The sequence below is a fragment of the Caloenas nicobarica genome, chromosome 33, assembly GCF_036013445.1.
Source record: "Caloenas nicobarica isolate bCalNic1 chromosome 33, bCalNic1.hap1, whole genome shotgun sequence".
Taxonomy (NCBI): Eukaryota; Metazoa; Chordata; class Aves; order Columbiformes; family Columbidae; genus Caloenas; species Caloenas nicobarica.
The window spans coordinates 1,233,362-1,260,813 of NC_088277.1; the positions used below are offsets into that span (position 1 = coordinate 1,233,362).

Here is a 27,452-nt window from a genome sequence, read left to right on the forward strand (position 1 = left end):
AGCTCAAACCTCATCATTTATTGGGACAAAGCTGGGGTGGGGGGAACATGGGGACAGGCGGATGCTTGGGGGGGGGACAAGGCTCTGTGCCCCCCCCCATAACCCTGTCCCCCTCCCACCCCCCTGCCTGCTATTGCTTTGCTTAAATCACAGTATTGACTTGGGGGGGGGAGGGCACCAGGAAAGTGGGGGGGCCAGTGCCAAGTCGGGGGGCCAATAAGGAACGGGAGAGGGGGGTGCAAGGGGGGGGCAGGGCCAGTTGTGGGGCGATAAGGATGGGGGGGGCTGTAGTGATAAGGGGGGGCACAGTGATAGTGGGGGGGTGATAAGGCTGGAGGGGGACACAGTGATAGTGGGGGTGATAAGGGGGAGGTCACAGTGATGGGCGTGCTCGGGGGGGGCACAGTGATTGTGGGGGGCACTAAGGGGGGGGCACAGTGTTTGTGGGGCAATATTGGGGGGGGGGACGGACGGATGCTATTTACAGGGTGGGGGGTGCCCCGGCCCCCCCCACATTATTGCAATGGGCCGGGCCCAGAGCAGGGGGCCCTGGGGTTTGTTTGGGGGGGAGAGGGGGTGAATGGGTCCCCCCCCCGGGGGGTGTGGGGGGCTCGCTGCCCTCAGTGCAAGAGGTCATGGCTTGGGGGGGCACCCTGGGGTGGGGGGGGGACACCCTGGCCGGGGGCGGGGGGCTCCCTTCAGCCATCACTGATTGCTTAGCAGATCCCTGAGGTGCCGGGGGACACACACACACACACACACAACACTGGGGACCCCCCCCGGACCCCCCCACCCCACCCCGGGCTCTGGGGGCTCCCCGTCCCCGCGGGAGTTGTGCAGTGGGGCCGGGGGGGGGGCTCATCTTTTTCCTGCCAAATATCCGAATTCCAGTTAAAAAATAGTCACTGAGCCCCGTGAGCAGCCGGGGGGGGGGGTGGGGGGGCTGTTGCTGAGCACGGTTGCTGGGATACAGTTGCTAGGAAACGGTTGCTAGGGACCGTTGCTGGGTCCCTCTGTTAGGTGGGGATGCTGGACACGGTTGCCAGGCAACCACTGCTGGGTACCGTTGCCAGGGGCAACAGGCGCCAGGTCCCGTTGCTGGGTAAACATCATCTGGTTGCCAGGCAACCGTCGCTGGGTGGGATGCCGGTCCTGTTGCCAGGTAACCGTTGTCAGGCGGGTTGCTGGGGAACTGTTGCCGGGGTGGGGGGTGGGTTACCAGGTAACCATTGCTGTGTGGGCGGGGCCTGTTGCCAGGCAACCATTGCCAGGACAGGGCTGTTGCCGGGCAGATTTCTGTTCTCCTTTGCCCGGTACCCATTGGTGGCTGGTTGCTGGCCAACTGTTGCCAGGCAACCATTCTGGGATGGTTGCTGGGCAACCGCCGCTGCCTGGTCGCCTGGCAACAGTTGCTGGGTTGTGCTGGGGGGGTCGTTGGGTGACCGTTGCCGGGCAGTTGCCAGGTACTGGTTGCTGGGCAACAGTTGCCAGGTGATACTTTCCAGGTACCAGTCGCCTGGTTGCTGGGTACCGGTTGCCAGGCAACGGTTGCCGGGGGGGCATCAGTACGGGGAGAAGAGCAGGGGGGCGTGGGCGGGGCGCAGGGGCCCGGGGGCGGGGCGCAGCAGGGCGGGGGCCAGGGGGGGCCCGGGCAGGAGGGGGGGCCCGGGGGGGCGCAGGGCCAGCGGGGGGGCGGCCATGGCGGCGGCGGCAGCCGCCAGGGCCAGGGGGGGCGGCAGGAGCCCCCCCCCCGCCAGCGCCTTGGGCAGCTCCTTGGGGAACGGCAGCGGGGCCTGCGGGGGGGGGATGAGGTTCAGGGCTGGAAGTGGGGGGGGGCACCCCCAGAGCCCCCCCAACCCCACCCCGGGCACCCCCAGATCCCACCAACCCCCCCCGGGCACCCCCAGATCTCACCCCCTTGTCTCATGGGGCATCCCATAGATACTCCCAGGAACCCTATACATACCCCAACTTGTGCCCCCCCCCCCGCCATGGGGCACCCCCCGTCTCCAGGGTCCCTTCAGGGCACCCTATAGGTATCCCCAGGAACCCTATAGATACCCCCATTTGCGCCCCCCCCGCCATGAGGCACCCCCCGTCTCCAGGGTCTCTTCAGGGCACCCTATAGATACCCCCAAACACCCTATAGACATCCTTGGGCACCTTATAGATGCTCTTGTCACCCTATAGATAGCCCCGAACACTGTATAGATACCCCCAGTGCCCCCCCCGAGATAACCCCAGTCACCCTATACATACCCTCGGGCACCCCCCACCCTATAGCCCCCCTATAGCCCCCATACCAGATCGGGGGGGCTCCGCGGCTTCTTGTGGCGGCTCAGCAGGGGATTGGGCTTCCCGGCCACCCCGTCCCGGTGCCGCCGGCTGGAGATGTGCTGGGGGGGCAGGGGGGGTCAGGGGACCCAGGCGTCCAGGGAGGCGGGGGGTCAGGGGACCCAGGGAGGGGGTACATCAGGGGACCCAGGTGTCCGGGGAGGCGAGGGGGTCAGGGGACCCAGGCGTCCGGGGAGGTGGGGGGTCAGGGGACCCAGGGGTCTGGCGGGGGTGGGTCACGGAACACAGGCATCTGGGGAGAGGGGTGATCAGGGGACCCAGGCGTCCGGGAGGGGGGGGCAGGTCAGAGGACCCAGGCGTCCGGGGGGACCCAGGCAGCCGGGAGTGGGGGAGAGATTAGGGGAGTCGAGTGGAGCTGGGGGAGCTCCCAAAAGCATTGGGGTTGGGGGGGGGGGTCTGGGGTCTTAAGGTGGTTTGGGGGGTCCCATGAGGGTCTGGGGGCATCTCATGGGGGTCTTCCTGGCACCCAGGGGGTCCTATAGGGTCCTTGTGCGTCTCAGGGGGGGGTCTGGGGTGGGGGTCCCAGGATGGTTTGGGGGGTCCCATGAGGATTGGGGGGGTGTGGGGTTCCCGGGGGGGTTTGGGGGTCCTGGGAGGGTTTGGGGGGGTCCCCGGTACCTGCTTGAGCTGCAGCTCGGAGTTGAGGCGCACGTTGCAGATCTGGCAGTGGAAGGAGCGCTCGGGGGGCTCGGGGGGGGTCCCCGCGGGCCCCCCCGGGCGCGGGAAGGCGCGGATGGGCCCCAGCCCGCTGCGCGCCTCCACCAGCGTCTTGTGCTTCGTCCCTGGGGGGCACCCACAGCTGGGACCCCCCAAACCCTCCTCCGGCCCCGATGTCCCCATGTCCCTGAGCCCCCCAGACCCTCCCCGAGCCCCTGTGTCACCCCTATGTCCCCTGTGTCCCCATCTCCCTTGTGTCCCCCCCACGTCCCCTATGTCACCCCCATCTCCTTCGTGTCCCCAGGCCCCACAGTGTCCCCATGTCCCTTGTGTCCCCCCCATGTCCTCTGTGTCCCTATGTCCCCAGACCCCCCTGCCCTCCTGTGTCCCCGTGTCACCCCCATGTCCCCTGTGTCCCCCTGTCCCCAGACCCCCCTGCCCTCCAGTGTCTCCGTGTCACCCCATGTCTCTTGTGTCCCTCTCATGTCCCCTGTGTCCCCAGACCCCCCTGCCCTCCAGTGTCTCCGTGTCACCCCATGTCCCTTGTGTCCCTCTCATGTCCCCTGTGTCCCCAGACCCCCCTGCCCTCCAGTGTCCCCGTGTCACCCCCATGTCCCCTGTGTCCCCATGTTCCTCGTGTCCCCAGGCCCCCAAGTGTCCCCGTGTCACCCCCATGTCCCCTGTGTCCCCATGTCCCCAGACCCCCCTGCCCTCCAGTGTCCCTGTGTCACCCCCATGTCCCCTGTGTCCCCATGTCCCCAGACCCCCCTGCCCTCCAGTGTCTCCGTGTCACCCCCATGTCCCCTGTGTCCCCATGTCCCCAGACCCCCCTGCTCTCCAGTGTCTCCGTGTCACCCCCATGTCCCCTGTGTCCCCATGTCCCTCGTGTCCCCAGGCCCCCCAGTGTCCCTGTGTCTCCCCTATGTCCCCTGTGTCCCCATGTCCCTCGTGTCCCCATGTTCCTCGTGTCCCCAGGCCCCCAAGTGTCCCCATGTCACCCCCATGTCCCCTGTGTCCCCATGTCCCCAGCCCCCCCGCCCTCCAGTGTCCCCGTGTCCCCACCTTTGTTGTGCGCCTCCAGCTGGGACAGGGAGTTGACGGCCACCTTGCAGAGCCCGCAGTACAGCAGCCGCTTGGCCTTCGCCTTCTCCTCCTCCTCCTCCTCGCCCCCCGGCCCCCCCTGCGCCCCCCCCGCCGGCTCCGCGCCCTGGGGGGGGACAGCGGGGGGCGAGGGGGGGCCGGGGGCGCCGGGGGCTGCGGGGGCGGGGGGCTGCTCGCCTGCCAAATTATGGGGGTCAGTGGGATGCACAGGGACCCCCCCCGGGGGGGTGGGAGGGACCCAGGCGTCCGGGGATGTCATAGGGTCATGTGGGGACACCCCAGGGTCACGGGGGGACCCAAGGGTGTCATGGGGGCACCCCAGGGTGTGGGGGGACCCAGGTGTCTGGGGGTGTCATAGGGACATGTGGGGACACCCCAGGGTGGGTGGGGGACCCAGGCGTCCGGGAGTGTCATGGGGACACATGGGGACACCCCAGGGTTCAGGGGGGGGACCTGAGCATCCTGGGGGGACCCAGGGGTGTCATGGGGACACGTAGGGACATCTCAGGGTGTGGGGGGACCCAGGGGTGTGTGGGGGGATCCAGGGGTGTCATGGGGACACATGGGGACACCCCAGGGAGTGTGGGGGACCCAGGCGTCCGGGGGTGTCATGGGGACATGTGGGGACACCCCAGGGAGTGTGGGGGACCCAGGCGTCCGGGGGTGTCATGGGGACGTGTGGGGACACCCCAGGGTGTGTGGGGGACCCAGGCGTCCGGGGGTGTCATGGGGACATGTGGGGACACCCCAGGGTTCGGGGGGGGACCCAGGGGTGTCACGGGGACACATTTTGGGGCTGTGGGGACCCACCTGTGCGGTCAGGCGTGTCTGGGGGCTCGGGGGGGTCCCCGTTGTCCCCCCCCCGGCGGGCCCGGGCCGCCTCCAGCCCCTTGAGGCGCCGCGCGTGGCGGTTCCCCTGGTAGTGAGCGGCCGCCTGGCTCTGGGGACAGGGGGACCCCACGTCACCACCTTGGGGACACCGCGTCACCGCCTTGGGGACCCCGCTGCGCCCCACAGACCCCCCTCTGGGGACCGGGTCACCCCAGGATGTGGCACCTCACGGACCCCCCAGCCACTCCTGGGGACACGGGACACCCTGGGGACCCTGGGGACAAGAGTCACTTTGTCCCCATGGGGACATGGGACACAATGAGGACCCCCAAGTCTGGGGACCCTGAGGCCTGGGGACAAGTGTCACCCTGGGGACCCCCAACCCTGGGGACCAGGTCCCCCAAACCAGGGCAGAATGCGGCAGGGGACACGCACACATTGGGGTGGGGGGTCCCAGGTGTTGGGGGGTCCCGGGTGTTGGGGGGGTCCCGAGTGTTTGGGGAGTCCCAGGTGCGGGGGGGTCCCAAGTGCTGGGGGGGTCCTGGGTGTTTGGGGGGGTCCAGGTGTTTGGGGGGTCCCTGGTGTTTGGGGGGTCCCGGGTGAGGGGGGGTCCCAGGTGAGGGGGGGTCCTGGAGGGGTCCCGGGTGAGGGGGGGTCCAGGTGTTCGGGGGGTCCCGGGTGTTTGGGGGAGTCCTGGGGGGGTCCCTGGTGTTTGGGGGTCCCAGGTGTTCAGGGGGTCCCAGGTGAGGGGGGGTCCTGGGTGTTTGGGGGAGTCCTGGGGGGGTCCCTGGTGAGGGGGGGTCCAAGGTGAGGGGGGGTCCCAAGTGTTTGGGGGGTCCCGGGTGTTTGGGGGAGTCTTGGGGGGGTCGCAGGGGCTTGGGGGGCCCCGGGTGTTTGGGGGTCCGGGTGTCCGGGGGGGTCCCACCTGGGAGTTGAAGCGGATCTGGCAGACGCCGCAGGCGATCACGGGGCGCCGGGGCTTGGCCAGCGCGCCCCCCCCAGCAGCTTCGGCACCGGCTCCATCTGCGGCACGGGGGGGTGGGGGGGTCACAGCCTGCACCCGCACAGCCCCCCCAAACCCCCCCGGCATCCCCGGTGCTGGGAGGGGGGGACGGGACGGTGGGGTGCTGGGGGTGCTGGGGGGGTGCAGTGGGTGCTGGGGGGGTGCAGTGGGTGCTATGGGGGGGCTGGGGGTGCTGGGGGGTGCAGTGGGGTGCTGGGGGGGCTGGGGGTGCTGTGGGGGGGCTGGGGGTGCTGGGGGGGTGCAGTGGGTGCGGGGGGGGGCTGTGGGTGCTGGGCGGGGCTGTGGGTGCTGTGGGGGTGCGGTGGGGGGGTTGCGGGTGCTATGGGGGGGCTGGGGGGGGTGCAGTGGGTGCTGGGGGGCTGTGGGGGCTGTGGGTGCTATGGGGGGGCTGGGGGTGCTGGGGGGGTGCAGCAGGTGCGGGGGGGGGGTTGTGGGTGCTGGGGGGTCTGTGGGTGCAGTGGAGGGGCTGTGGGTGCTATGGGGGTGCAGTGGGTGCTGGGGGGGGCTGTGGGTGCTGGGGGGGGCTGTGGGGGCTGTGGGTGCTATGGGGGTGCAGTGGGTGCTATGGGGGTGCAGTGGGTGCTGAGGGGGTGCAGTGGGTGCGGTGGGGGGGCTGCGTGCTGGGTGCGTGTGCCGGGACGCGGGGGGGTGTGCAGCACCATGTGTCCCCCCCCCGCCCCATTCCGTAACGCCTCCGGAATCCCTCCCTGCCCAAGCCCGGGGGACCGACCCCCCCCGTCCCACCCCCCCCCAATCCCGGCGGGGGGGTTCCAGTGTCGTGCCCCCCCCCCCTTACCCCAGCGCGTCCCGTTGCTGCGGGGGGGTGGGGGGGTCGGGGGGGTCCGGTACGGCGGCCGCGAGGGGGCGGGGCTTCCGCTCCGCACCGGCCTGTGCGCCCCCCCCGCGCCCCCCCCAGGTCCCCGCAGTGTCCCCGCGTGTCCCCCCCCCCCGCCGTGTCCCCCCCGCGCTCACCGCGGGCAGCGGCGGCAGCAGCCGCAGGGCAGCGGCGGCGGCTTCGGGCAGCAGGAGGCGGCCGGGGGGGGGCGGCCCCAGCGGCCGCAGCATCGCCCTGGGGGGGGGACACGGTCAGGGACCTGCCCCCCGCTTCCCGTTCACCCCCCGCTTCCCGTTCACCCCCCGCTTCCCATTGACCCCCCTGTTCCCATTGACTCCCTTGTTCCCATCCACCCCCCGATTCCCATTGACCCCCCTGTTCCCATTCACCCCCCTGTTCCCATTGACCCCCCATTTCCCATTTGAGCCCCCTGTTCCCATTCACCCCCCTGTTCCCATTCACCCCCCCGCTTCCCATTGACCCCCCTGTTCCCATTGACCCCCCATTTCCCATTTGAGCCCCCTGTTCCCATTCACCCCCCTGTTCCCATTCACCCCCCCATTTCCCATTGACCCCCCTGTTCCCACTGACCCCCCTGTTCCCGTTGACCCCCCATTTCCCATTTGAGCCCGCTGTTCCCATTCACCCCCCTGTTCCCATTCACCCCCCCGGTTCCCATTGACCCCCCTGTTCCCGTTCACCCCCCTGTTCCCATTCACCCCCCCGGTTCCCATTGACTCCCCTGTTCCCATCCACCTCCCATTTCCCATTCACCCCAAGGTTCCCATTGACCCCCCTGTTCCCATTGACCCCCCGATTCCCATTCAGCCCACATTTCCCATTCACCCCAAGGTTCCCATTGACCCCCCTGTTCCCATTCACCCCCCTGTTCCCATTCCCCTCCCGATTCCCACTCGCGCCCCGTTCCCCGTTGACCCCCCCGGTCCCCGTTCACCCCCCACCCCCGGGGGGTTGCGGTGTTACCTGCTGCCCCCGTCCCCGCGTGTCCCCCCCCCGCAGTGTGTCCCCCCCACCCCCGCGTGTCCCCCCCCCCGCGCCCAGCGCAGCCAATGGCGCCGCGCAGAAGTGGGGCAGGCGCGGGGTGGGGGGGGGGGACACAAACGCACACACACACACAAGCGGGGAGCGGGAGATTCACATCACACGCGTGTCTCCCCGGCCACGCGTGTCTCCCACCACCACCCCCCCCCCAATCCCCGCCACCCGTGTCCGCGCTCGCTCACGTGTCCCCGCTCCACGCGCGGCCCCCCCCGCGGCTCTGCGCACGCGCACGCGCACATGTCGGGACACGCGTGGGCGGGGGCGGGCGGTTGCCGCGGGAACGGGATCCCCACGCCCCGCCCACGCGCGCCCCAGGCGCAGGGTGGGGAGGGGGAGGAACCCAGGCGGCCGGGTGGGGCTGGTCCCCCGTGGGGTGCTCTGGTTAGAACCGCGCCCCCGTGTGTCCCCCCCCACCCTGTGTGTGTCCCCCCCTCCCTGACTTTGCACCCTCCCCCACTCGGGTCTGTGGGTGCGTGGGGGGGGTCTGTGGGTGCCGGGGGGTCTGTGGGTGCAATGGGGGGGGTCTGTGGGTGCGTGGGGGGGGTCTGTGGGTGCGTGGGGGGGTCTGTGGGTGCCGGGGGGGTCTGTGGGTGCGTGGGGGGGTCTGTGGGTGCAGAGGGGGGGTCTGTGGGTGCAGAGGGCGGGTCTGTGGGTGCGTGGGGGGGTCTATGGGTGCCGGGGGGTCTGTGGGTGCAATGGGGGGGGTCTGTGGGTGCGTGGGGGGGTCTGTGGGTGCATGGGGGGGTCTGTGGGTGCAAGGGGGGGTCTGTGGGTGCAAGGGGGGGGTCTGTGGGTGCCGGGGGGGTCTGTGGGTGCGTGGGTGGGTCTGTGGGTGCAGAGGGGGGGGGTCTGTGGGTGCGTGGGGGGGTCTGTGGGTGCAGAGGGGGGTCTGTGGGTGCAGGGGGGTCTGTGGGTGCAGGGGGGGGTCTGTGGGTGCGTGGGGGGTCTGTGGGTGCCGGGGGGGTCTGTGGGTGCAGGGGGGTCTGTGGGTGCCGGGGGGGTCTGTGGGTGCCGGGGGGTCTGTGGGTGCAATGGGGGGGGTCTGTGGGTGCCGGGGGGTCTGTGGGTGCAATGGGGGGGGTCTGTGGGTGCAGGTGGGTCTGTGGGTGCGTGGGGGGGTCTGTGGGTGCAGGGGGGGGTCTGTGGGTGCCGGGGGGGGGGGTCTGTGGGTGCGTGGGGGGGTCTGTGGGTGCAGGGGGGGTCTGTGGGTGCGTGGGGGGGTCTGTGGGTGCAGGGGGGGGTCTGTGGGTGCTGTGCAGCTGTTCTATGGGTGCCAGGGGCCCCCCCGCATCTCCGTGGCGGGGGGGGGGGATGAATTATTGATGTGCGACGCTGCTAATGAGCCGCTAATGGTGTCACCGGACACCGGGGGCGCTCAGCCGTGTCCCCCCCGCGTGTCCCCCCCGGCCCCCCTGTGTCCCCTCCCACCCCCCCCGTGGCCCTGGCGCTGCTCTGGGTCGGACACATTTATTGGGGGGGGGGCCCTGAGGTCGCCCCCCACCCCCAAATTAAATACAAACCGAAGCCGCCCCCCCCGCCCCGCGCTAGTGCAATCACCCCCCGGGGGCACCCTGGGGACAATAGGGGGCGCTGTGTGGGTGTGGGGGTGTGTGTCCCCCCCCCAAAAAAAAACAAAAACCTTCGGGCGCGGAGTCAGTGCAAAGTGAGGTGCCCGCGGGGGGGACACGGGCAGTGCAGCACACGCTGGGTGACACCGCGACCGGGTGACACCGTGATGGGGTGACACCGCGATGGGGTGACACCGCGATGGGGGTGACACCATGAGGCAAGGTGACACCGCGATAGAGTGACACCGCGATGGGGGTGACACCGCGATGGGGGTGACACCGCGATACGAGGTGCCACCAGGTGCCCAAGTGACGCTGCGGCCAGGAGACACCACGACCAGGTGACACCACGACCGGGTGACACCGCGACAAGGTGACACCGCGACAAGGTGCCACATCTGTCCCCAGGTCTTGTGCCGGCGCGGTGACAGTGCCGGTGCCAGCGCGGCGGTTCCGGCACGGTGACGGTGATGGCGTTGTCACCCCACCGGTGTCCTGAGTGTCCCCACGCTGCCCGGGGTCCCGGCGCGGCGGTGTCCCCGTGGCGTCCCGGTGACAAAGCCCCGTGCAGGTCGTGTCACCCGCGCGGCGTCCAAGGGGTCGGCGCCCGGCTCGGTGTCACCCCGGTGACACCCGTCCTGGCGGTTCCAGGACCGCCCGGTGTGACAGTTCCCGGCTGGAGGTCCCTGGTGCCCGGTGACACGGGTGACGCGGGTGACACGGGTGACACCGGTGACGCTCAGGCCTCGGAAGCCGCCTGGGGCTTCAGCTGCGCCTTCTCCATGGCGGTGCCGTAGGGGCCCGAGCGCTTGAAGAAGCCCAGCTGGGGGGGGGACAGGTGACATGTCACCCCCCCTGGGGACACCCGGGACCCCCATAGTGTCCCCTGTGTCCCCCGCACCCCCCGTGTCCCCTTCCCCTTCACCTTGTGCCCCGCGTCCCCTGTGCCACCTGCGTCCCTTGTGCCCGCATGTCCCCACGCCCCCCGCTGTCCCCATGTCCCCTGCACCCCCACGCCCCCCGTGGTCCCCAAAATGTCCCCCCCACCCCCCGGAGCCCCCGGACCCACCTTATAGAGTCCATAGCAGAGCAAGGCCAGCAGCAGCAGCCCCAGCAGCACCGACAGCACCACCACCCACACCGGGACCCCCGCGGCGTCACCCTGCGCCCACTGCAGCCCCGTCACCACCTGTCACAGGGTCACAGTGTCACCCGGTGTCACCCGGTGTCACCCAGTGTCACCCAGTGTCACCCTGCGCCCACTGCAGCCCCGTCACCACCTGTCATGGGGTCACCCAGTGTCACCCTGCGCCCACTGCAGCCCCGTCACCACCTGTCACAGGGTCACAGTGTCACCCGGTGTCACCCAGTGTCACCCTGCGCCCACTGCAGCCCCGTCACCACCTGTCATAGAGCCACAGTGTCACCCGGTGTCACCCGGTGTCACCCAGTGTCACAGTGTCACTCAGTGTCACCCCGCACCCACCACCCCATCACCACCCGCCACCCACTCAGTGTCACCCCCAGTGTCCCCAGCAGCCCCGCGCGGTGTCCTCCCCAGTGTCCCCCCCGTGTCCCCCCGTGTCCCCCGTGTCACCTGCAGCCGCTGCCGGGGGTAGTGCTGGGGACGCACTCGGTACGGCAGCCGCAGCACCCGGAACTCGGCCTCGCAGCGCAAGGACTGCGCCCGCGCCTGCACCTGCACCCACGGGTGACACGGACACCGGTGTCAGCGCCAGAGCACCCACGGGTGACACGGACACGGTGTCAGTGCCAGGGCACCCATGGGTGACACGGACACGGTGTCAGCGCCACAGCACCCACGGGTGACACGGACACCGGTGTCAGTGCCAGGGCACCCACGGGTGACACGGACACCAGTGAGACCCAAGGGCACCCACGGGTGCACATGGACACCGGTGTCAGTGCCGCAGCACCCATGGGTGACACAGACACCGGTGTCAGTGCTGCAGCACCCATGGGTGACACAGACACCGGTGTCAGCGCTGCGGCACCCACGGGTGCACACGGACACCAGTGACACCCAAGAGCACCCACGGGTGCACATGGACACCCAGTGACACCCAAGGGCACCCATGGGTGACACAGACACCGGTGTCAGTGCCAGGGCACCCACGGGTGACACGGACACTGGTGTCAGCGCCACAGCACCCGTGGGTGCACACGGACACCAGTGACACCCATGGGTACCCACGGGTGACACGGACACCCAGTGACACTCACCAAGACCCACAAGCACCCACCAACACCCGCAGGACACCCACGCGGCACCCACTGACACCCCCAAACACCCACGGACACCCATGCGCACCCACGAACACCCCCAGACACCCCCCCGAAGACCATGGGCACCCATGTAGCACCCCAGGGTGCCAGAGCACCCACTGCCCCCCCCCCCCCCGACCCCCCCACAAGGGGGACAAGGGCACCCCCACCCTGGGGCACTGGGGTACAAGGGGGTCCCGGGGTGGGGGGGGCAGGATTCTGGGGGCTGGTTGGGGTGCGGGGGGTCCCGGGGGGTGTCACCTGGCGGGGGGGGGGCGCGCGCAGGCGCAGGTCCAGGCGCAGGGTCACCCGCTGCTGCTTGTCCAGCCCCCCCATGGGGCAGCTCAGCCGGAAGCACTCGGCCTCGGGGCAGCCCTGGGTGACCCCCGCGGGGACATCGTGTCACCCGCGGGTCACCCGGTGTCACCGGCATGTCACCACGGCGGGGACACCGCCCTGGGGGCACCCACGGAGGGGACACCCCCCTGTGTCACCCACGGCGGGGACAGCAGTCCCAGGGGTCACCCAGAGCGGGGACACCCTCTTGTGTCACCCAGAGCAGGGACAGCAGCCCCAAGGGTCACCCATAGTGGGGACATCCCCTCATGTCACCCACCATGGGGACATCAGCCCCAGGGGTCACCCATAGTGGGGACATCCCCTCATGTCACCCACCATGGGGACATCAGCCCCAGGGGTCACCCATAGTGGGGACACCCCCCCACGTCACCCACCATGGGGACATCAGCCCCAGGGGTCACCCATAGTGGGGACATCCCCTCATGTCACCCACCATGGGGACAGCAGCCCCAGGGGTCACCCATAGTAGGGACACCCCCCCATGTCACCCACCATGGGGACAGCAGCCCCAGGGGTCACCCATAGTGGGGACACCCCCTCATGTCACCCACCATGGGGACAGCAGCCCCAGGGGTCACCCATAGTGGGGACACCCCCTCATGTCACCCACCATGGGGACAGCAGCCCCAGGGGTCACCCATAGTGGGGACACCCCCCCACGTCACCCACCATGGGGACAGCAGCCCCAGGGGTCACCCATAGTGGGGACACCCCCCCATGTCACCCACCACGGGGACAGCAGCCCCAGGGGTCACCCATAGTGGGGACACCCCCCCATGTCACCCACCATGGGGACAGCAGCCCCAGGGGTCACCCATAGTGGGGACACCCCCCCATGTCACCCACCACGGGGACACTGGCCCCAGATGTCACTCACAGTAAGGTCACCCAAAGTGGGGTCGTGTCCCCCCCCCATCACCCACGGCAGGGACATCCACCCCCACGTGTCACCTGCCTTGGGTGGGGACAGCACCCACCCGTGGGGACAGCACCCCTGGGGGAGCACGTGCCAGCCTGGGGGTGTCACAGGGTGGGACAGGGACAGCCGCGGACATGGGGAGGGGGGACACGGGCACAGGGACAAGAGGGGACACGAGGACAGGAGGGCACTGACCAAGGTGTGGGGGGCTGTGGGGGGGGCACTGCCCCACGCGTCCCTCGTGTCCCTTGTGATGGTGTCCCCTGTGTCCCTGCGCTGCAGGACGTGCGACTCCGGGCTCTGCTCCTGTGGGGGGGGACAGCTCTGGGGACAGCCCTGTCACCCCGCTGGCACCCACTGCTGCCCTCCCTCCCCACCACCTCCCCGTGCCACCCGTGTCCCCTCTCGGTGTCCCCCAGTCCCCCCGCAGTGCCACTCATGTCACCCAGTGTCGCCTGCCTTGGTGCCACCTGGTGCCCCCAGTACGCCCAGTGCCCCCCAATGTCCCCAGCACCCTCCAGTACCCCCAGTGTTCCATCTCCCGGTGCCACCTGATGTCCCCAGTGCCACCCGATGTCCCCAGTGTCACCCAGTGCCCCGCAGTCCTCTATCAGCCAGTGCCACCCAAAGTCCCCAGTGCCACCCAAAGTCCCCAGTGTCACCCGATGTCCCCCAGTGCCCCATCTCCCAGTGCCACCCAATGTCCCCAGTGTCCCCAAGTGCCCCATCTCCCAATATTACCCAATGTCCCCAGTGTCCCCCAGTGCCCCATCTCCCAGTACCACCCCATGTCCCCAGTGTCCCCCAGTGCCCCATTTCCCAGCGCCACCCAATATCCCCAGTGTCCCATCTCCCAGTGCCACCCAATGTCCCCAAGTGCCCCATCTCCCAGTGCCACCCAATGTCCCCAGTGTCCCCCAGTGCCCGATCTCCCAGCGCCACCCATTGTCCCCAATGTCCCCCCGTGTCCCCACCGCCAGGCGCAGGCTGTCCAGGGGGTGGCTGGCGGAGCAGTTGCGGGGACCCGAGTGGCCGATGACATAGAGCAGCGGGTGGCCGCGGTGGCTCAGGGGACAGCTCAGCTCCAGGGTGCCGTGGCTGATGGCGCTGGGACCCTCGTTCACCACCTGGTGGCACCGGGGAGGGGACATGGAACCTTGGGGGGGTCACCCGTGGCGTGGGGACATGGGAACGTGTGGGGTCAGGGACAGGGGGACCCACAGGGCTGGGGACATGGGGATCCCTGGGGTTTTGGGGACATGGGCACCTGCAGGGCTGGGGACATGGGGACCCCCAGGGACCCACAGGCAGATGTGCACTTGGGGACATGGGCACCCCTGGTTTTGGGGACATAGGGACCCCCAGGGTTGGGACATGGGACAGCCATAGGGACAGGGACATGGGGACCCTGGGGCTTGGGACACGGGGACCCCAGTGTTGGCAACATGGGGACCCCAGGGCTGGGGACACAAGGACCCTAGGGTTGGGGACACAGGGATCCCAGGGTTGGGGACAGAGGGACAGCCCAGTGTTGGGGACATGGGGACCCCAGGGCTGGGGACACGGGGACCCCAGTGTTGGGGACACGGGGACCCTAGGGTTGGGGACAGAGGGACAGCCCAGTGTTGGGGACATGGGGACCCCAGTGTCGGGGACACGGGGACCCTAGGGTTGGGGACAGAGGGACCCCAGTGTTGGGGACACGGGGATCCCAGGGCTGGGGACACGGGGACCCCAGTGTTGGGGACATGGGGACCCCAGGGCTGGGGACATGGGGACCCCAGGGCTGGGGACAGAGGGACAGCCCATTGTTGGGGACAGGGACACCCCCGGTGTTTGGGACACAAGGATCCCAGCACTGGGGACAGGGACATCCCTGGCGTTGGGGACACAAGAAGCCCAGCCTTGGGGACAGGGACACCCCGGTGTCGGGGCCACCCCCACCTCATAGACGTGCTCCACGGGTGGCCCCAGGTCCTGCAGCCGCTGCGGTGGCCGCTCGGCCGCCCACACCCCCTCGGGGATGGTGACAACCTCCGGCCGGGACACCCTGAGGTTGGGGACACCGGGGCGGGGGGGGGGGGTCAGGCAGAGCCCAGAGCCCCGTGTCCCCCCCGTGTCCCCCCCCAGTGTCCCCCCGGTGACACTCACCCGAAGACCGAGAGGCGGGTGGCCGCGCGCACCTCCAGCGGCACCGGCACCACCGCGCTCTGCGAGTTGTTGGCGTTCTTGCTGCTGGGACACGGGGGGGGTCACGGCACGGATCCCCCCACCCCGGGATCGGGGACACCCCCTGGGATTGGGGACACCCCGCCAGGATTGGGGACACCCCCGCTAGGAATGGGGACACCCCCCTCAAGATTGGGGACACCTCCACTGGGAATAGGGACACCCCCCCTGGAACTAGGGACACCCTCGCAAGATTGGGGACACCCCCACTAGGAATGGGGACACCCCCTGGGATTGGGGACACCCCCACTAGGAACGGGGACACCTCCCGGGATTGGGGACACCCCCCCAAGATTGGGGACACCCCCTGGAAATGGGGACACCCCCCTCAAATTGGGGACACCCCCACTGGCAATGTGGACACCCCCCTGGGACTGGGGACACCCCCCTGCTGGGAACAGGGACACCCCCCCAAGATTGGGGACACTCCCCCTTGGGGACACCCAGCCCAGGGGACACCCCAAGTCTGAGCCCCCCCAGTGTGTCCCCCCCCCCCAATCCCCAAGGGGACACCCTCATTTTTGGGGACCCCCCCCCAATTTTGGGGACACCCCCCCCCCCAGTGTGTGCCCCCCCCCACCTGCGGATCTGCAGCTCGAACCGGACGCTCTTGCTGCTGTCGCTCAGCTGGGGGATGGTGAAGCGCAGCCCCCCCCAGATCTACGGGCAGAATGGGGGGGTCAGACCGGCCCTCCCCGCACCCCCTGCCCCCCCCGCGCTCCCCCCACTCACATTGGCCCCCGCCTTCATGGGGTTGCCCAGGTCGCAGACGAGGGGGCTGGAGCCGTTGCCCCCCCCCAGCTCACAGCTCAGTGCTGAGAAGTTCTGGGGGGGCACGGGGGGGGGGGGGGGTGTCAGGGGTGCTGGGACCCACGGGGGCTGGGGGGACCCACGGGTACCCCCCGCCCAGGGACACCCCCTTATATTCAAGGGACACCTCACCCCATACCTGGGGGGGGCACCCCCTGACCCCCCCCCCCAGGCACCCATGGGTCCCCCCAACACCCTCCTGACTCCCCCCACACCCCCAGGCACCCCCTGACCCCTCCCAAAGCATGAGACACCCCCTGACCCCCCCAATACCAAGGGACACCCCCAGGCACCCCTTGACCCCCCCCAGAGCATGGGACACCCCCTGACCCCCCCGATACCCGGGGACACGCCCAGGGACCCCCTGACCCCCCCCAAAGCATGAGACACCCCCTGACCCCCCCAATACCCAGGGACACCCCCAGGGACCCCTTGACCCCCCCCCAGAGCATGGGACACCCCCTGACCCCCCCAATACCCAGGGACACCCCCAGGGGCCCCTTGACCCCCCCCCAGAGCATGGGACAGCCCCTGACCCCCCCCAGAGCATGTGACACCTCCTGACTCCCCCAATACCGGGGACACCCCCAGGGACCCCCTGCCCCCCCCGCACGCACCCCGTGCGGGTGCAGCACCCCCGTGTACTGCGCGTTTGGGGGGGGCCGCACGTGCAGCTCGGCCTCGTACGCCCCCCCCTCGCCCTGGTTGCGGGCGTTGAAGGTCAAGTTCAGGCTGTTGCGGTCCCCCAGGTACACGGCGCGCCGGTCCCTGCCGGGGGGGGGGACACCGCATCACGGTCACCCTGCGCCAGGGACCCCCGCGTCCCCAGACCCTCCAGACCCCCCCGGGACCCCCAGACCCCCCCCGGGCCCCTTCGTGGGACCTTCAGACCCACTTGTCCCCTCTGTCCCCCCGCCTTACGCAGACGCCTCCAGCTGCAGGTCGGGCACACAGATGTTGTCCTCCCCGCAGTCCAGCTGGATGTGAGCCTGGGGACATGGGGACATGATGGGGACATGATGGGGACATGGGGCTGATAGGGTCACAAGGGCAAGGGGGGACACAGGGACAAGGGGACAGGGGGGTGATGGGGGACAGGGGGGACATGGGGAACAGGGGGGACATGGGGACAGGGGGGACATGGGGGACAGGGGGGACAGGGGGGACACAGGGAACAGGGGGACATGGGGGTGATGGGGGACATGGGGACAGGGGGGACATGGGGCTGATAGGGGCACAAGGGCAAAGGGGGACACAGGGACATGGGGACATGGGGTTGATGGGGACATGTGGACAGGGTAGACACCGGGGTGATGGGGACATGGGGACGATGGGGGACATGGGGGTGATAGGGGCACAAGGGCAAGGGGGGACACAGGCACACGGGGACATGAGGACACAGAGGTGATGGGGACATGGGGGTGATGGGGGACATAGGGACAGGGGGGACATAGGGACAGGGGGCCAATGGAAGCACAGGGACATGGGGGACATGGGGACAGGGGAGTAATTGGGTGACACAGGGGGGCGATGGGAGACACGGGGACACTGAGTGATGCAGGGGACAATGGGTGACACGGGGGCGGTGGGTGATGCAGGGGACAATGGGTGATAGGGGACAAGGGCCGATGCGGGGGACAGGGGTTGGCCAGGGGGTGACAGGGGGTGACAGGGGGTGACAGGGGGTGACCGGTACCTTGGCCTCCAGGCGGGTGCGGGTCTGCGCCGCCAGCACCGGGTGCAGCCCGTGGGTGTCGGGGGGCGCGTGGGGGTCCAGGGTGAAGCTCAGCCCCACGGCGATGGGCGACAGCTTGTCCCTGAACTCCGACTCGTTCTGCAGCGGGGGACACACACACGGTGACAAACTGGGGCGGGGGGGTGTCCCACCCTTCCCACCCCCCCCCCAGCCCCATCCCGGCGTACCCGCAGGAACACGGGCAGCGTGCGGCAGCGGGTGCCGGCGCCGTTGGGGACGTTGGGGACGTTGGGGACGGGCAGGGTGAGGGTGCGGGTGGGCTGCCCCCCCCGCAGGAACAGCGCTCGCCGCCCCCCCCCGGCCTTGGCTGCATCCACGCTCAGCTCCACCGAAAAACCTTTTTTTGGGGGGGACACACACACCCCCATGTCAGGGGATTCTGGTGGCCCTGATGTGGGTGTCCCCCCCCCGTGTCACTTGTCCCCCCCCCGCCGTGACTCACCGATGGAGCTCGGGAGGTGACGCCCCGAGGCGTTGAGGCAGAAGCTGACGTTGATGCTGGGGGGGAGGGGGACACGGGGGGGCACCCATGGGACCCCACACCCCTCTGTGCCCCCTCCCAGTGTCCCCCCCTCCATCCCTAATTGTCCCCAACACCCCTGGATGTGTCCCCTTCCCCAGGCCCCCCCGTCTCCTCAGGGACCCCTCCCTCGGCGCCCCCCCCATGGTGTCTCCCAATGTCCCCAAGCCCCCCCGTGACCCCTTGCTACCCCCAGGCCACCTGAGACCCCCTCCCTCAGTGCCCCCACCCCTGTGTCCCCTGGCTTGTCCCCAAGCCCACTGTGCCACCCCCATGTCCCCCTCAGTGTCCCCATGTCCCTGGGAAACCCCAAGTGACCCCCCCGCCCAGTACCCCCCCACAAACCCGGGACCCCCCCCAGTGTCCCCAGCCGTTTGGTTCCTCCCCAATAATGTCCCACGCAGTGTCCCTACTGTCCCCAAGCCCCCATCTGACCCCTTGGCAGTCAATGGAGACCCTGGGGACACCCCGGCTGTCCCCAACCCCTCCATACCCCCGTTCACCCGAGGTCCCCCCGCCCGGGACCCCCCCGCGGCCGCGTCCCCGCGGTGTCACCCACCAGGGGACGTGGTGGCCGGTGGCCTCCAGGACGCAGCCGCGCTCCTCGGGGTTGAACATGGTGGGGAAGACGCTGAGCGCGGCGCTGGCGTGGACGATGGGGCGGCCCCTGGGGACAGGGCGTCAGGGACGGGGCGGGGGGGACACGGCGGGGACACCCCCACCCCACCGCTGGCACCCACCTGTACACCACGGCCGTGTCCTCCCCGAACGCGCCCACCAGGAGATCTGTGGGGACAAGGGACGGGGGTGTCACCGGATGGGGGGACACCTGGGGCTGGGTGGCCCCTCCGTGGGGTGGCACGTCCAGGCGGGATGTCCCCCCACCCGGGGGGTGTCACAGCATCCCAGAGTGGCAGGGGGTGGAAGGGACCTCAGAAGCTCATCCAGTCCAACCCCCCGCCGGAGCAGGAACACCCAGATGAGGTTGCGCAGGAACCAGGCGGGTTGGAATGTCTGCAGAGAAGGAGACTCCACAACCCCCCTGGGCAGCCTGGGCCACCATGAAAAAGTTTCTTCTCATATTTAAGTGGGACATCCCATGTTCCAGTTTGCACCCACTGCCCCTTGTCCTGTCCCTGGTTGTCACCCAGAAGAGCCTGGCTCCATCCTCCTGACACTCCCCCTTTCCATATTGATCCCCATGAATGAGTCACCCCTCAGTCTTCTCCAGCTCCAGAGCCCCAGCTCCTCAGCCTTTCCTCACACGGGAGATACTCCACTCCCTGCAGCATCCTCGTGGCTGCGCTGGACTCTCTCCAGCAGTTCCCTGTCCTTGGACTGAGGGGCCCAGAACTGGACGCAATATTCCAGATGTGGTCTCACCGGGCAGAGCAGAGGGGCAGGAGAACCTCTCTGGACCTACTGACCACCCTCCTTCAAATCCACCCCAGGTACCATTGGCCTTCCTGGCCACAAAGGGCCCAGTGCACCCACAGCACCCAGTACTCCCAGCTGGTCTCCCATCCAAATACTAACCGGGCCCGACCCTGCTTAGCTTCCGAGATCAGATGACACTGGGCGTTCTCAGCGTGGTATGGCTGTATATATTTTATATATATATGTGTTCCCCAAGTATACCCTGGTAGTATCTGAACCAAACCCTTTTTTCAAGGGCAGAGTAGAGGGGAAGGAGAACTTCTCTTGACATACTGACCACCCCCTTGTAATCCACCCCAGGTACCATTGGCCTTCCTGGCCACAAAGGGCCCAGTGCACCCACAGCACCCAGTATTCCCAGCTGGTCTCCCATCCAAGTACTAACCGGGCCCGACCCTGCTTAGCTTCTGAGATCAGATGACACTGGGCATTCTCAGAGTGGTACGGCTGTGTATATTTTATATATATATGTGTTCCCCAAATATACCCTGATAGCATCTGAACTAAACCATTTTTTCAAGGGCAGAGTAGAGGGGCAGGAGAACCTCTCTGACCTACTGACCACCCCCCTTCTAATCCCCCCCAGGTCCCATTGGTCTCCCTGGCCACAAGGGCCCAGTGCTGGCTCATGGTCACCCTGCTGTCCCCAGGACCCCCAGCTCCCTTTTCACTGCTCCAACAGCTTGTTCCCCAACTTACACTGGAACCTGGGGTTGTTCCTACCCAAATGCAAGACTCTACATTTGCCCTTGTTCTATTTCATTAAATTTCTCCCCGCCCAACTCTCCAGCCTGTCCCCCCTGTTACCCGGGTAGCCGTTGCCGTCCAGGTCGGTGTCCCCGCGCAGGGCGGCTCCGAAGAAGTCGGGGTGACGCCGGGGGGCCCAGTGTCCCCGCAGCTGCTGGGCGGGCTGGGGGTGCAGCCCCGCGGCCCCCCCGCGGTAGATGTAAACCGCCCCCTGCTGGCCCTCGGCGCCCAGGGGGGCCCCCACCGCCACGTCTGCGCCAAGATGCTCAATGTGGGGGGGGCAAGGGGTACATGGACATGGCCCCCCCGTGTCCCCCCTGTGCCCCCCTCGGTCACCCTATAGCCCAGGGACCCCCCCATGCCCCCCCTGTGCCCCCCCCGTGCCCCCCTATGTCACCCTATAGCCCAGGGACCCCCTATTTCCCCCCCAACCCTGAACCCCCTATGCCCCCCCTTACCCCCCCATGTCACCCTATAGCCCGGGGACCCCCCCATGCCCCCCCATGCCCCCCCATGTCACCCTATATCCCAGGGACCCCCCCCATGTCACCCTATAGCCCAGGGACCACCCCCATGCACCCCTATACCACCCTATAGCCCAGGGACCTCCCCATAACCCCCATATCACCCTATAGCCCAGGGACCCCCCTATTCCCCCCCTCCCCAAATCCCCTGTGACCCCCCCCCATGTCACCCCCCGCCCCGTGTCCCCCCCCCAGCACCCACCGTTGAAACCGTCAAGGTCAATGTCACCCAGGGGGGCGATGGCGCTGCCGAAGCGCCCGAACTCCTGGGTCCCCGTGAGCTCCATGGCGGGGGCGGGGGCCATGGCGGGGGGGGCGGTTGGCGGGGTGTCCCCCCCCCGCTGCAGGTACAGGTACACCCTGCCCACCTCCTGCACCCGCCCCCCCCCGCTGCGCGCCATGAACAGGGGGGCGCCCACCAGCAGGTCCGTCAGCCTTGGGGGGGGTGGGCGGGAGATAATCAGCACCCCCCTCATGGAGCCCTGGGGTGCAGGGGGGGGCACCCATGGGTGCCTGATGGGGGCTGGGGGGGGGACGCACTCACCCATCGTTGTTCACGTCAGTGGCTGCCACCGCATAGCCGAAATACGCTGCCATCTGGGGGGGGGCGTGGGGTGAGGGGAGGCACCCCCACCCTCAACGGGGACCCTCCCACCCTGTATGGGTGCCCCCCACCTTCAATGGGTGCCCCCCACCCTCAATGGGGACACCCCATCCACTGTGGGTGCTCCCGATAAATATGGGTGCCCCCCACCTTCAGTGGGTGCCCCCCACCCTCAATGGGGACACCCCATCCTCTGTGGGTGCTCCCAATAAATATGGGTGCCCCCCACCCTGTATGGGGACCCCTCATCCACTGTGGGTGCTCTCAATATATGTGGGTGCCCCCCGCTCTCTATGGGACCCCAAAAGAGCCCCCCCTGGGCCCACCTGCTCCCCCGAGAAGTTGTAGAGGGATTTCATGTTGGTGCCATTGAGGATGGTGACCTGGGGACATGGGGACACAGGGGGGGACATGGAGGGGGACACTGCGGTTGCAGCCACAGGACCCGGGCAGCCAGGGCCCCCCAGTGTCCCCTGTCCCCCCAGACATGTCCCCCATGCCCGCCTGTGTCCCCTCATGTCCCCTGTGCCCCCATGTCCCCCAGCCCATTTCCCCCATGTCCCCTGTCCCTCCATGTTCCACATCCTCTGTCCCCCATGTCCCCTGTCCCCATGCGTCCCCCATGTTCCCTGTGTCCCCTGTCTCCCCATGTCCCCTGTCCCCCGTGTCCCCTGTCCCCATGTATCCCCCATGTCCCCTGTCCCCCCATATCCCCTGTCCCCATGTATCCCCCATGTCCCCTGTCCCCCCATATCCCCTGTCCCCATGTGTCCCCCATGTCCCCTGTCCCCCCCTGTCCCCATGTGTCCCCCATGTCCCCTGTCCCCCCATATCCCCTGTCCCCATGTGTCCCCCATGTCCCCTGTCCCCCCCTGTCCCCATGTGTCCCCCATGTCCCCTGTCCCCCCGTGTCCCTGTCCCCGCAGCCTTACATAGCCGTAGGTGAGGTTGCCCTTGGGGACACCAGCAACGAAGTCTGCAAGGGACAAAGTGACCCTGTCAGGCGTGCCCCCAGGCGAGGGGGCTGTGACACCCCCATGTCACCCCCCAGCACCCTGGTGGCACCCACCTTGTGTCGTGTCCCCGCTGAACTCGCCGACCGCCACTGAGTAGCCTGGGGGGAGGAGAGGTGTCACCTGCATTGTCACCTGTGCCACTGATGTCACCCTGTCCCCATGCCCTTGTTCCCTGTCCTCCTGTGTTCCCATGCCCTTGTATCCCCATGTCCCCATCTCCTGTGTCTTCATGTCCCCGTCATCCCCATCGCCCCTGTCCCCCCATGTCCCCCATCCCCTCTCTCCCCATGTCCCACATCCCCTGTCCCCTCATGTCCCCATGTCCCTATGCCCATGTTCCCATGTACCCATGTCCCCCATGTCCCCTTGTCTGTGTCCCCATGCCCCTGTCCCCCCATGTCCCCATCCTGGTACCCCATGTCCCCATGCCCACGTCCCTTATGACCCCATGCCCGTGTCCCCCATGTCCCCTTGTCTGTGTCCCACATGTCCCCATGCCCATGTCCCTTATGACCCCACGCCCCTGTTCTCCCATGTCCCCATGCCCCCTTCTCTGTGTCCCCATGCCCCTGTCCCTGTCCCCCCATGTCCCCATGTCCCTGTCCTAGTGTCCCATGTCCCCATGTCCCTATGTCCCCATGCCCATGTCCCTTATGACCCCACGCCCCTGTTCTCCCATGTCCCCATGTCCCTATGTCCCCATGCCCATGTCCCTTATGACCCCACGCCCCTGTTCTCCCATGTCCCCATGTCCCTATGTCCCCATGCCCATGTCCCTTATGACCCCACGCCCCTGTTCTCCCATGTCCCCATGTCCCTATGTCCCCATGCCCATGTCCCTTATGACCCCACGCCCCTGTTCTCCCATGTCCCCATGCCCCCTTGTCTGTGTCCCCATGCCCCTGTCCCTGTCCCCCCATGTCCCCATGCCCCTGTTCTCCCATGCCCCTGTCCCCATACCCCCTTGTCTGTGTCCCCATGTCCCCACGCCCCCATGTCCTTGTCCCCCCACGCCCCCGTCCCATCCCCGTCCGTGTCCCCAGACCCATGTAGCTGTCATCGTGGGTGGGGGCTGCCTGGCGCGTCTGCAGCTGCCCGGCCACCTCCTGGATGAAATACTCGGGGTAGCTGGAGGCTGCGATCTGCTCCTGCGTGGCCGACATCACCTGCCCTGGGGACGGGGGCTCAGCACGGGGGGGCCCCAGCACCGGGGGGGCCCAGAGCCCGGGGAGGGATCTGCCGTGCAGGGACGGTGGGCAGGCAGGGGGACAGGGACAGGCATGGACAGGTAGGGACAGGTAGGGACAGGTAGGGGTGTTTAGGGGTGGGGGGGGACAGGGAGGGACTGGGGGACAAGGGCAAGAAGGGACAGACAGGGACAAGAAGGGACAGGCAGGAATGGGCAGGGACAGGGACACAGGGAGACAGGGACACAGGGACATAAGGACACAGGGACGCAGGGACAGGGACGCAGGGACATATGGGGACAAGGACACTGGGACACCAGGGACACCGGGATGCAGGGACACCGGGAGACCGGGACACAGGGACAGGGACACAGGGACACAGGGACAGGGGCAGGGACACAGGGACAGGGGCACAGGGACAGGGACACAGGGACACAGGGACACATGGGGACAGGGACGCAAGGACATATGGGGACAGGGGGACAGGGACACTGGGACACCAGGAGACCGGGACACAGGGACGTAGGGACAGGGACACAGGGACACAGGGACAGGGACACCGGGGCCGGGGTCTCACCTTGCCAGAAGTAGCTGCCGGGCCCCCCCAGGAGCACCCGTCCCGTCTGCAGGGAGACCCGGGGGGGCCCTGAGCCTGGGGCACCCACAGGGACCCCCCCGCACCCCCTGTATGACCCCAGACCCCTATAGACCCCCCCACCCCTCATGACCCCAATAGACCCCCCCCCCCACACCCCATTACCCCCATACCCCTGCCCCCCCAACCCTCCCCCTCGCCCAGCCCTATGGGTCCTGCTCCCCCATCCCCACGACACCCCCCATGTCCCCATGGCCCCTTGTCCCCCCCACGCCCCTATGTCCCCTTGTCCCCCCCACGTCCCCCCCCGTGCCCCCACCTGGGTGAACTCAGCGCTGAACCCCCCCTGGCAATATCCCTGCCCGGCTGCAGAGTTCAGGTCTGTGGGGAGAAGGGGGGGCGGTTGGGGGTCCCATTGGTGCTGATGGGGGTTATGGGGGTGCCACCCACCCCCCCCCCGGGTGTCAGGCTGGGGGGGGGGCCCATGGGTGCTGATAGGGGGGTGGGGGCTGTGGGCGTGCCATCCAGAGACGGCGCCTGGTGGGGTGTGTGGGTGCCGGGGTGGGGGGGGGGGGGGTCACCCTGGGGGTGCTGGGCACGGGGGGGGGTGACACCCAGGGGCACCAGGCGGGGGGTTCTGGGGGTGTCACCCCTGGGGACCAGCTCGGGGGGGGGACGCCCAGCAGTGCCACCCATGGGTGCCAGGCTGGGGGTTGCCAGGGGGGTCCGGGGTGGGGGGCGCGGGGGGGTCCCACCTGAGCGACAGGGCGCGTATTCCACGAACTTGGAGAAGTTGCCGATGGAGAGGAAACAGGTGCCCACCGGCTCCCGGCCCCCCCCGTCCTCCTTGGGGGGGCTCCAGCTGTACAGGGGGGCACAGGCCTGGGAGGGGGACACAGTGGGGGCCGGGGGGGGTCACAGGGGATGAGCACACAAACCCCTGCCCCCCCGTTATCCCCCCGTGCCCCCCCGTACCAGGATGGAGCCGTTATGCGCCCGCACGGTGGCCCCGAACCACTGCAGGGACTTGAACTCCACGGGGTCGGGGGTCTCGGTGCTGTTGCCCCCAAAATCGTGGGTGCGGGTCCCTGTGTGTGGGGGGGACACCAGGGGGTCACTGGCACCCGCTGCTGCAGCACCCATGGGACCCCCCCCCGTGGCTAATGGGTGTCCCCCCCCCCTCTGGGTTTACCATTAACCAGGCAGGACAAGCGCCCGGTTGCGGGGACAAGGCCACGGGGGGGACACGTGGCCGTGGGGGACGATGACGTGGGGCTGGGGGGGCCCATGGGGGGCTACTGGGGTGCCGTGGGTGCTGGGGGCCCGGTCCCCGGTCATGCCCATCCCTGTCCCCAGGCCTGGGGGGTCTTGTCCCCACGCGTGTCCTCGCCCCTGTCCCCAACCCGTGTCCTGCCCAAGGGGGTCCTGTCCCCACCTGGGTCCTTGTCCCTGTTCCCCCACCCTGTCCCCCTGCACAGGGGGGGTCCTGTCCTCACCTGTGTCCCTGTCCCCGACTCGTGTCCCCATTCTGTCCCCATGCCCAAGGGGGTCCCGTCCCCCGCCCAGTGTCCTCGTCCCCACCCTGTCATCATGCCCACGGGATCCCGTCCCCACCCGTGTCCCTGTCCCCCCCGGTGTCCCCGTACCGATGTGGTCGAAGTCGATGGGGGTGCAGTCGCCAGTGGGGGGCCAGGGGCAGTGGTACACGGCCCCCCCCTCGGTGACATTGGGCTGGCTCGTGTTGGCCTTGGGGGCACCCACCAGGATGCTGACGCTGGGGGGGGGGCAGGGGATGCTCAGGGTGGGGGCTGTCCCCGTGGGGACATGGGGGCTGTCACCCCAGGGCACCCAGGAGCCCTGACATGGGGGTGTCCTGGGGGGGGGGACGACACACCTTTGTGTGCCCCCCACGGGCCCCTCTGGCCCAGCCCACGGGGCCGGGGTGACCCCTTCCGAGGCGGCGGGGGGGACACCCAGGAGCACCCAGGATCCGGGGGATGGGGGGTGCAGAGGGGCCGGGGACACCCCTCCCGTGTCTTGGGTGGGGGGGCCCAGCATGCCCGGGACGCCTGGGTCCCCCCTGGGTGCGGGTCACGCGTGGGCGGAGGGGGGGGCGGGCAGGGCCGTACCCGGACGCCTGGGTTCCCCCGGAGCCTCCGCCGCCCCCCGGGGGCAGCTCCCGGCTCCGGTTACAGGAAACGCTCCGGCCGGGGGCAACGGGGCCCCGGGACCCCCGGCGGGGGCCGGCGCGGGGCGGGGGGGGGGAAACCGGAGCCGGGAACGGGGTTGAGTCCCCGCCCGGTGCCCCCGGCCCCGCCGGAGCCCCCCGGTCCCGCCCCGTTCCCGTTATCCTGTCCCAGTCGCGGTTCCTGCTTCCCATTCCCGTTCCCGTTTCCCCGTCCCGCCCCCGCGTCCCGTTCCCGTCCGTCCGTCCCGGTTTCCCATTCCCGGTTCCCGCTGCCCCATTCCCGTTATCCCGCCCCGCTCCCCCGGTTCCCGCCCGGGTGGCCCGTTCCCGTCCGTCCGTCCCGGTTTCCCATTCCCGGTTCCCGCTGCCCCGTTCCCGTTATCCCGCCCCGCTCCGGGGGCCGCTCCCCACCGCTCCGGCCCGCTCCCGGTCCCGCCCGTTCCCCATCCCGGGCTCCGTCCCGCTCCCGGTGGCCGCTCCCCGTGTCCCCGGTTCTGGTCCCCTGCCCGGTTCCCGGGGCCGCTCCCGCCCCGTCCCGTTGCCGGGGCCGCTCCCGGGGCCGTTCCCGGGGCCGTTCCCGGTACCTGCGGGGTTCGGGCAGGTAAAAGTCCAACGCGAAGCCGAAGAGGGACCCGGGGGCCCCGCGGAAAGCGACGGGCCGCGACGCCTCCAGGTTGAAGGCAGCGACCGGCAGCACCGGCAGCAGCACCGGCAGCAGCACCGGCAGCAGCACCGGCAGCAGCACCGGCAGCAGCGGCCGGGCCCGGGGGCGGCGCGGGGGGGCCGGGGCCATGGCGGAGCGGGGCTGGCCGGGCTCGGCGCTGCCTCCCGCTCCCGAGTC

At 69.1% G+C, this 27,452-nt stretch overlaps 2 protein-coding genes and 2 pseudogenes across 4 annotated transcripts; all 4 read right to left on the bottom strand.

Moving 5' to 3' along the window:
- Positions 1-14: 14 nt before the first annotated feature.
- ZNF385A (zinc finger protein 385A) lies at positions 15-7,892 on the bottom strand (the record flags this gene model as incomplete). The annotated part of the gene is made up of 8 exons (XM_065654189.1): positions 15-1,793; positions 2,304-2,396; positions 2,974-3,137; positions 4,075-4,290; positions 4,924-5,053; positions 5,870-5,967; positions 6,941-7,037; positions 7,788-7,892. Coding segments are annotated over 8 exons (1,134 nt in total), but the record flags the coding sequence as incomplete, so codon positions are not given.
- Positions 7,893-9,316: 1,424 nt separating this feature from the next.
- On the bottom strand, positions 9,317-27,452 carry ITGA5 (integrin subunit alpha 5). 3 transcript variants are annotated; one of them, XM_065654231.1, is made up of 30 exons: positions 27,196-27,452; positions 26,070-26,197; positions 25,399-25,511; positions 25,179-25,305; positions 24,743-24,804; positions 24,406-24,451; positions 23,687-23,812; positions 22,695-22,739; positions 22,558-22,601; positions 21,952-22,008; positions 21,566-21,618; positions 21,224-21,456; positions 20,558-20,749; positions 19,054-19,099; positions 18,873-18,980; positions 18,236-18,291; positions 17,961-18,130; positions 17,734-17,871; positions 16,959-17,026; positions 16,655-16,805; positions 15,960-16,052; positions 15,808-15,887; positions 15,150-15,230; positions 14,943-15,048; positions 13,973-14,125; positions 13,194-13,304; positions 11,981-12,094; positions 11,031-11,132; positions 10,503-10,622; positions 9,317-10,256 (listed from the first exon to the last, which is right to left on the bottom strand). In XM_065654231.1, exons 1-30 carry the CDS (start codon positions 27,402-27,404, stop codon positions 10,173-10,175), a joined length of 3,216 nt encoding a protein of 1,071 aa, XP_065510303.1. In that variant the 5' UTR covers positions 27,405-27,452; the 3' UTR covers positions 9,317-10,172. The 3 variants fall into 3 exon arrangements, with proteins under 3 accessions (XP_065510303.1, XP_065510302.1, XP_065510304.1); XM_065654230.1 differs by having other exon boundaries at positions 15,150-15,233; XM_065654232.1 differs by lacking the exons at positions 9,317-10,256; positions 10,503-10,622 and adding an exon at positions 10,764-10,837 and having other exon boundaries at positions 15,150-15,233.
- LOC136000637 (5S ribosomal RNA) lies at positions 19,801-19,919 on the bottom strand (annotated as a pseudogene).
- On the bottom strand, positions 20,087-20,205 carry LOC136000639 (5S ribosomal RNA; annotated as a pseudogene).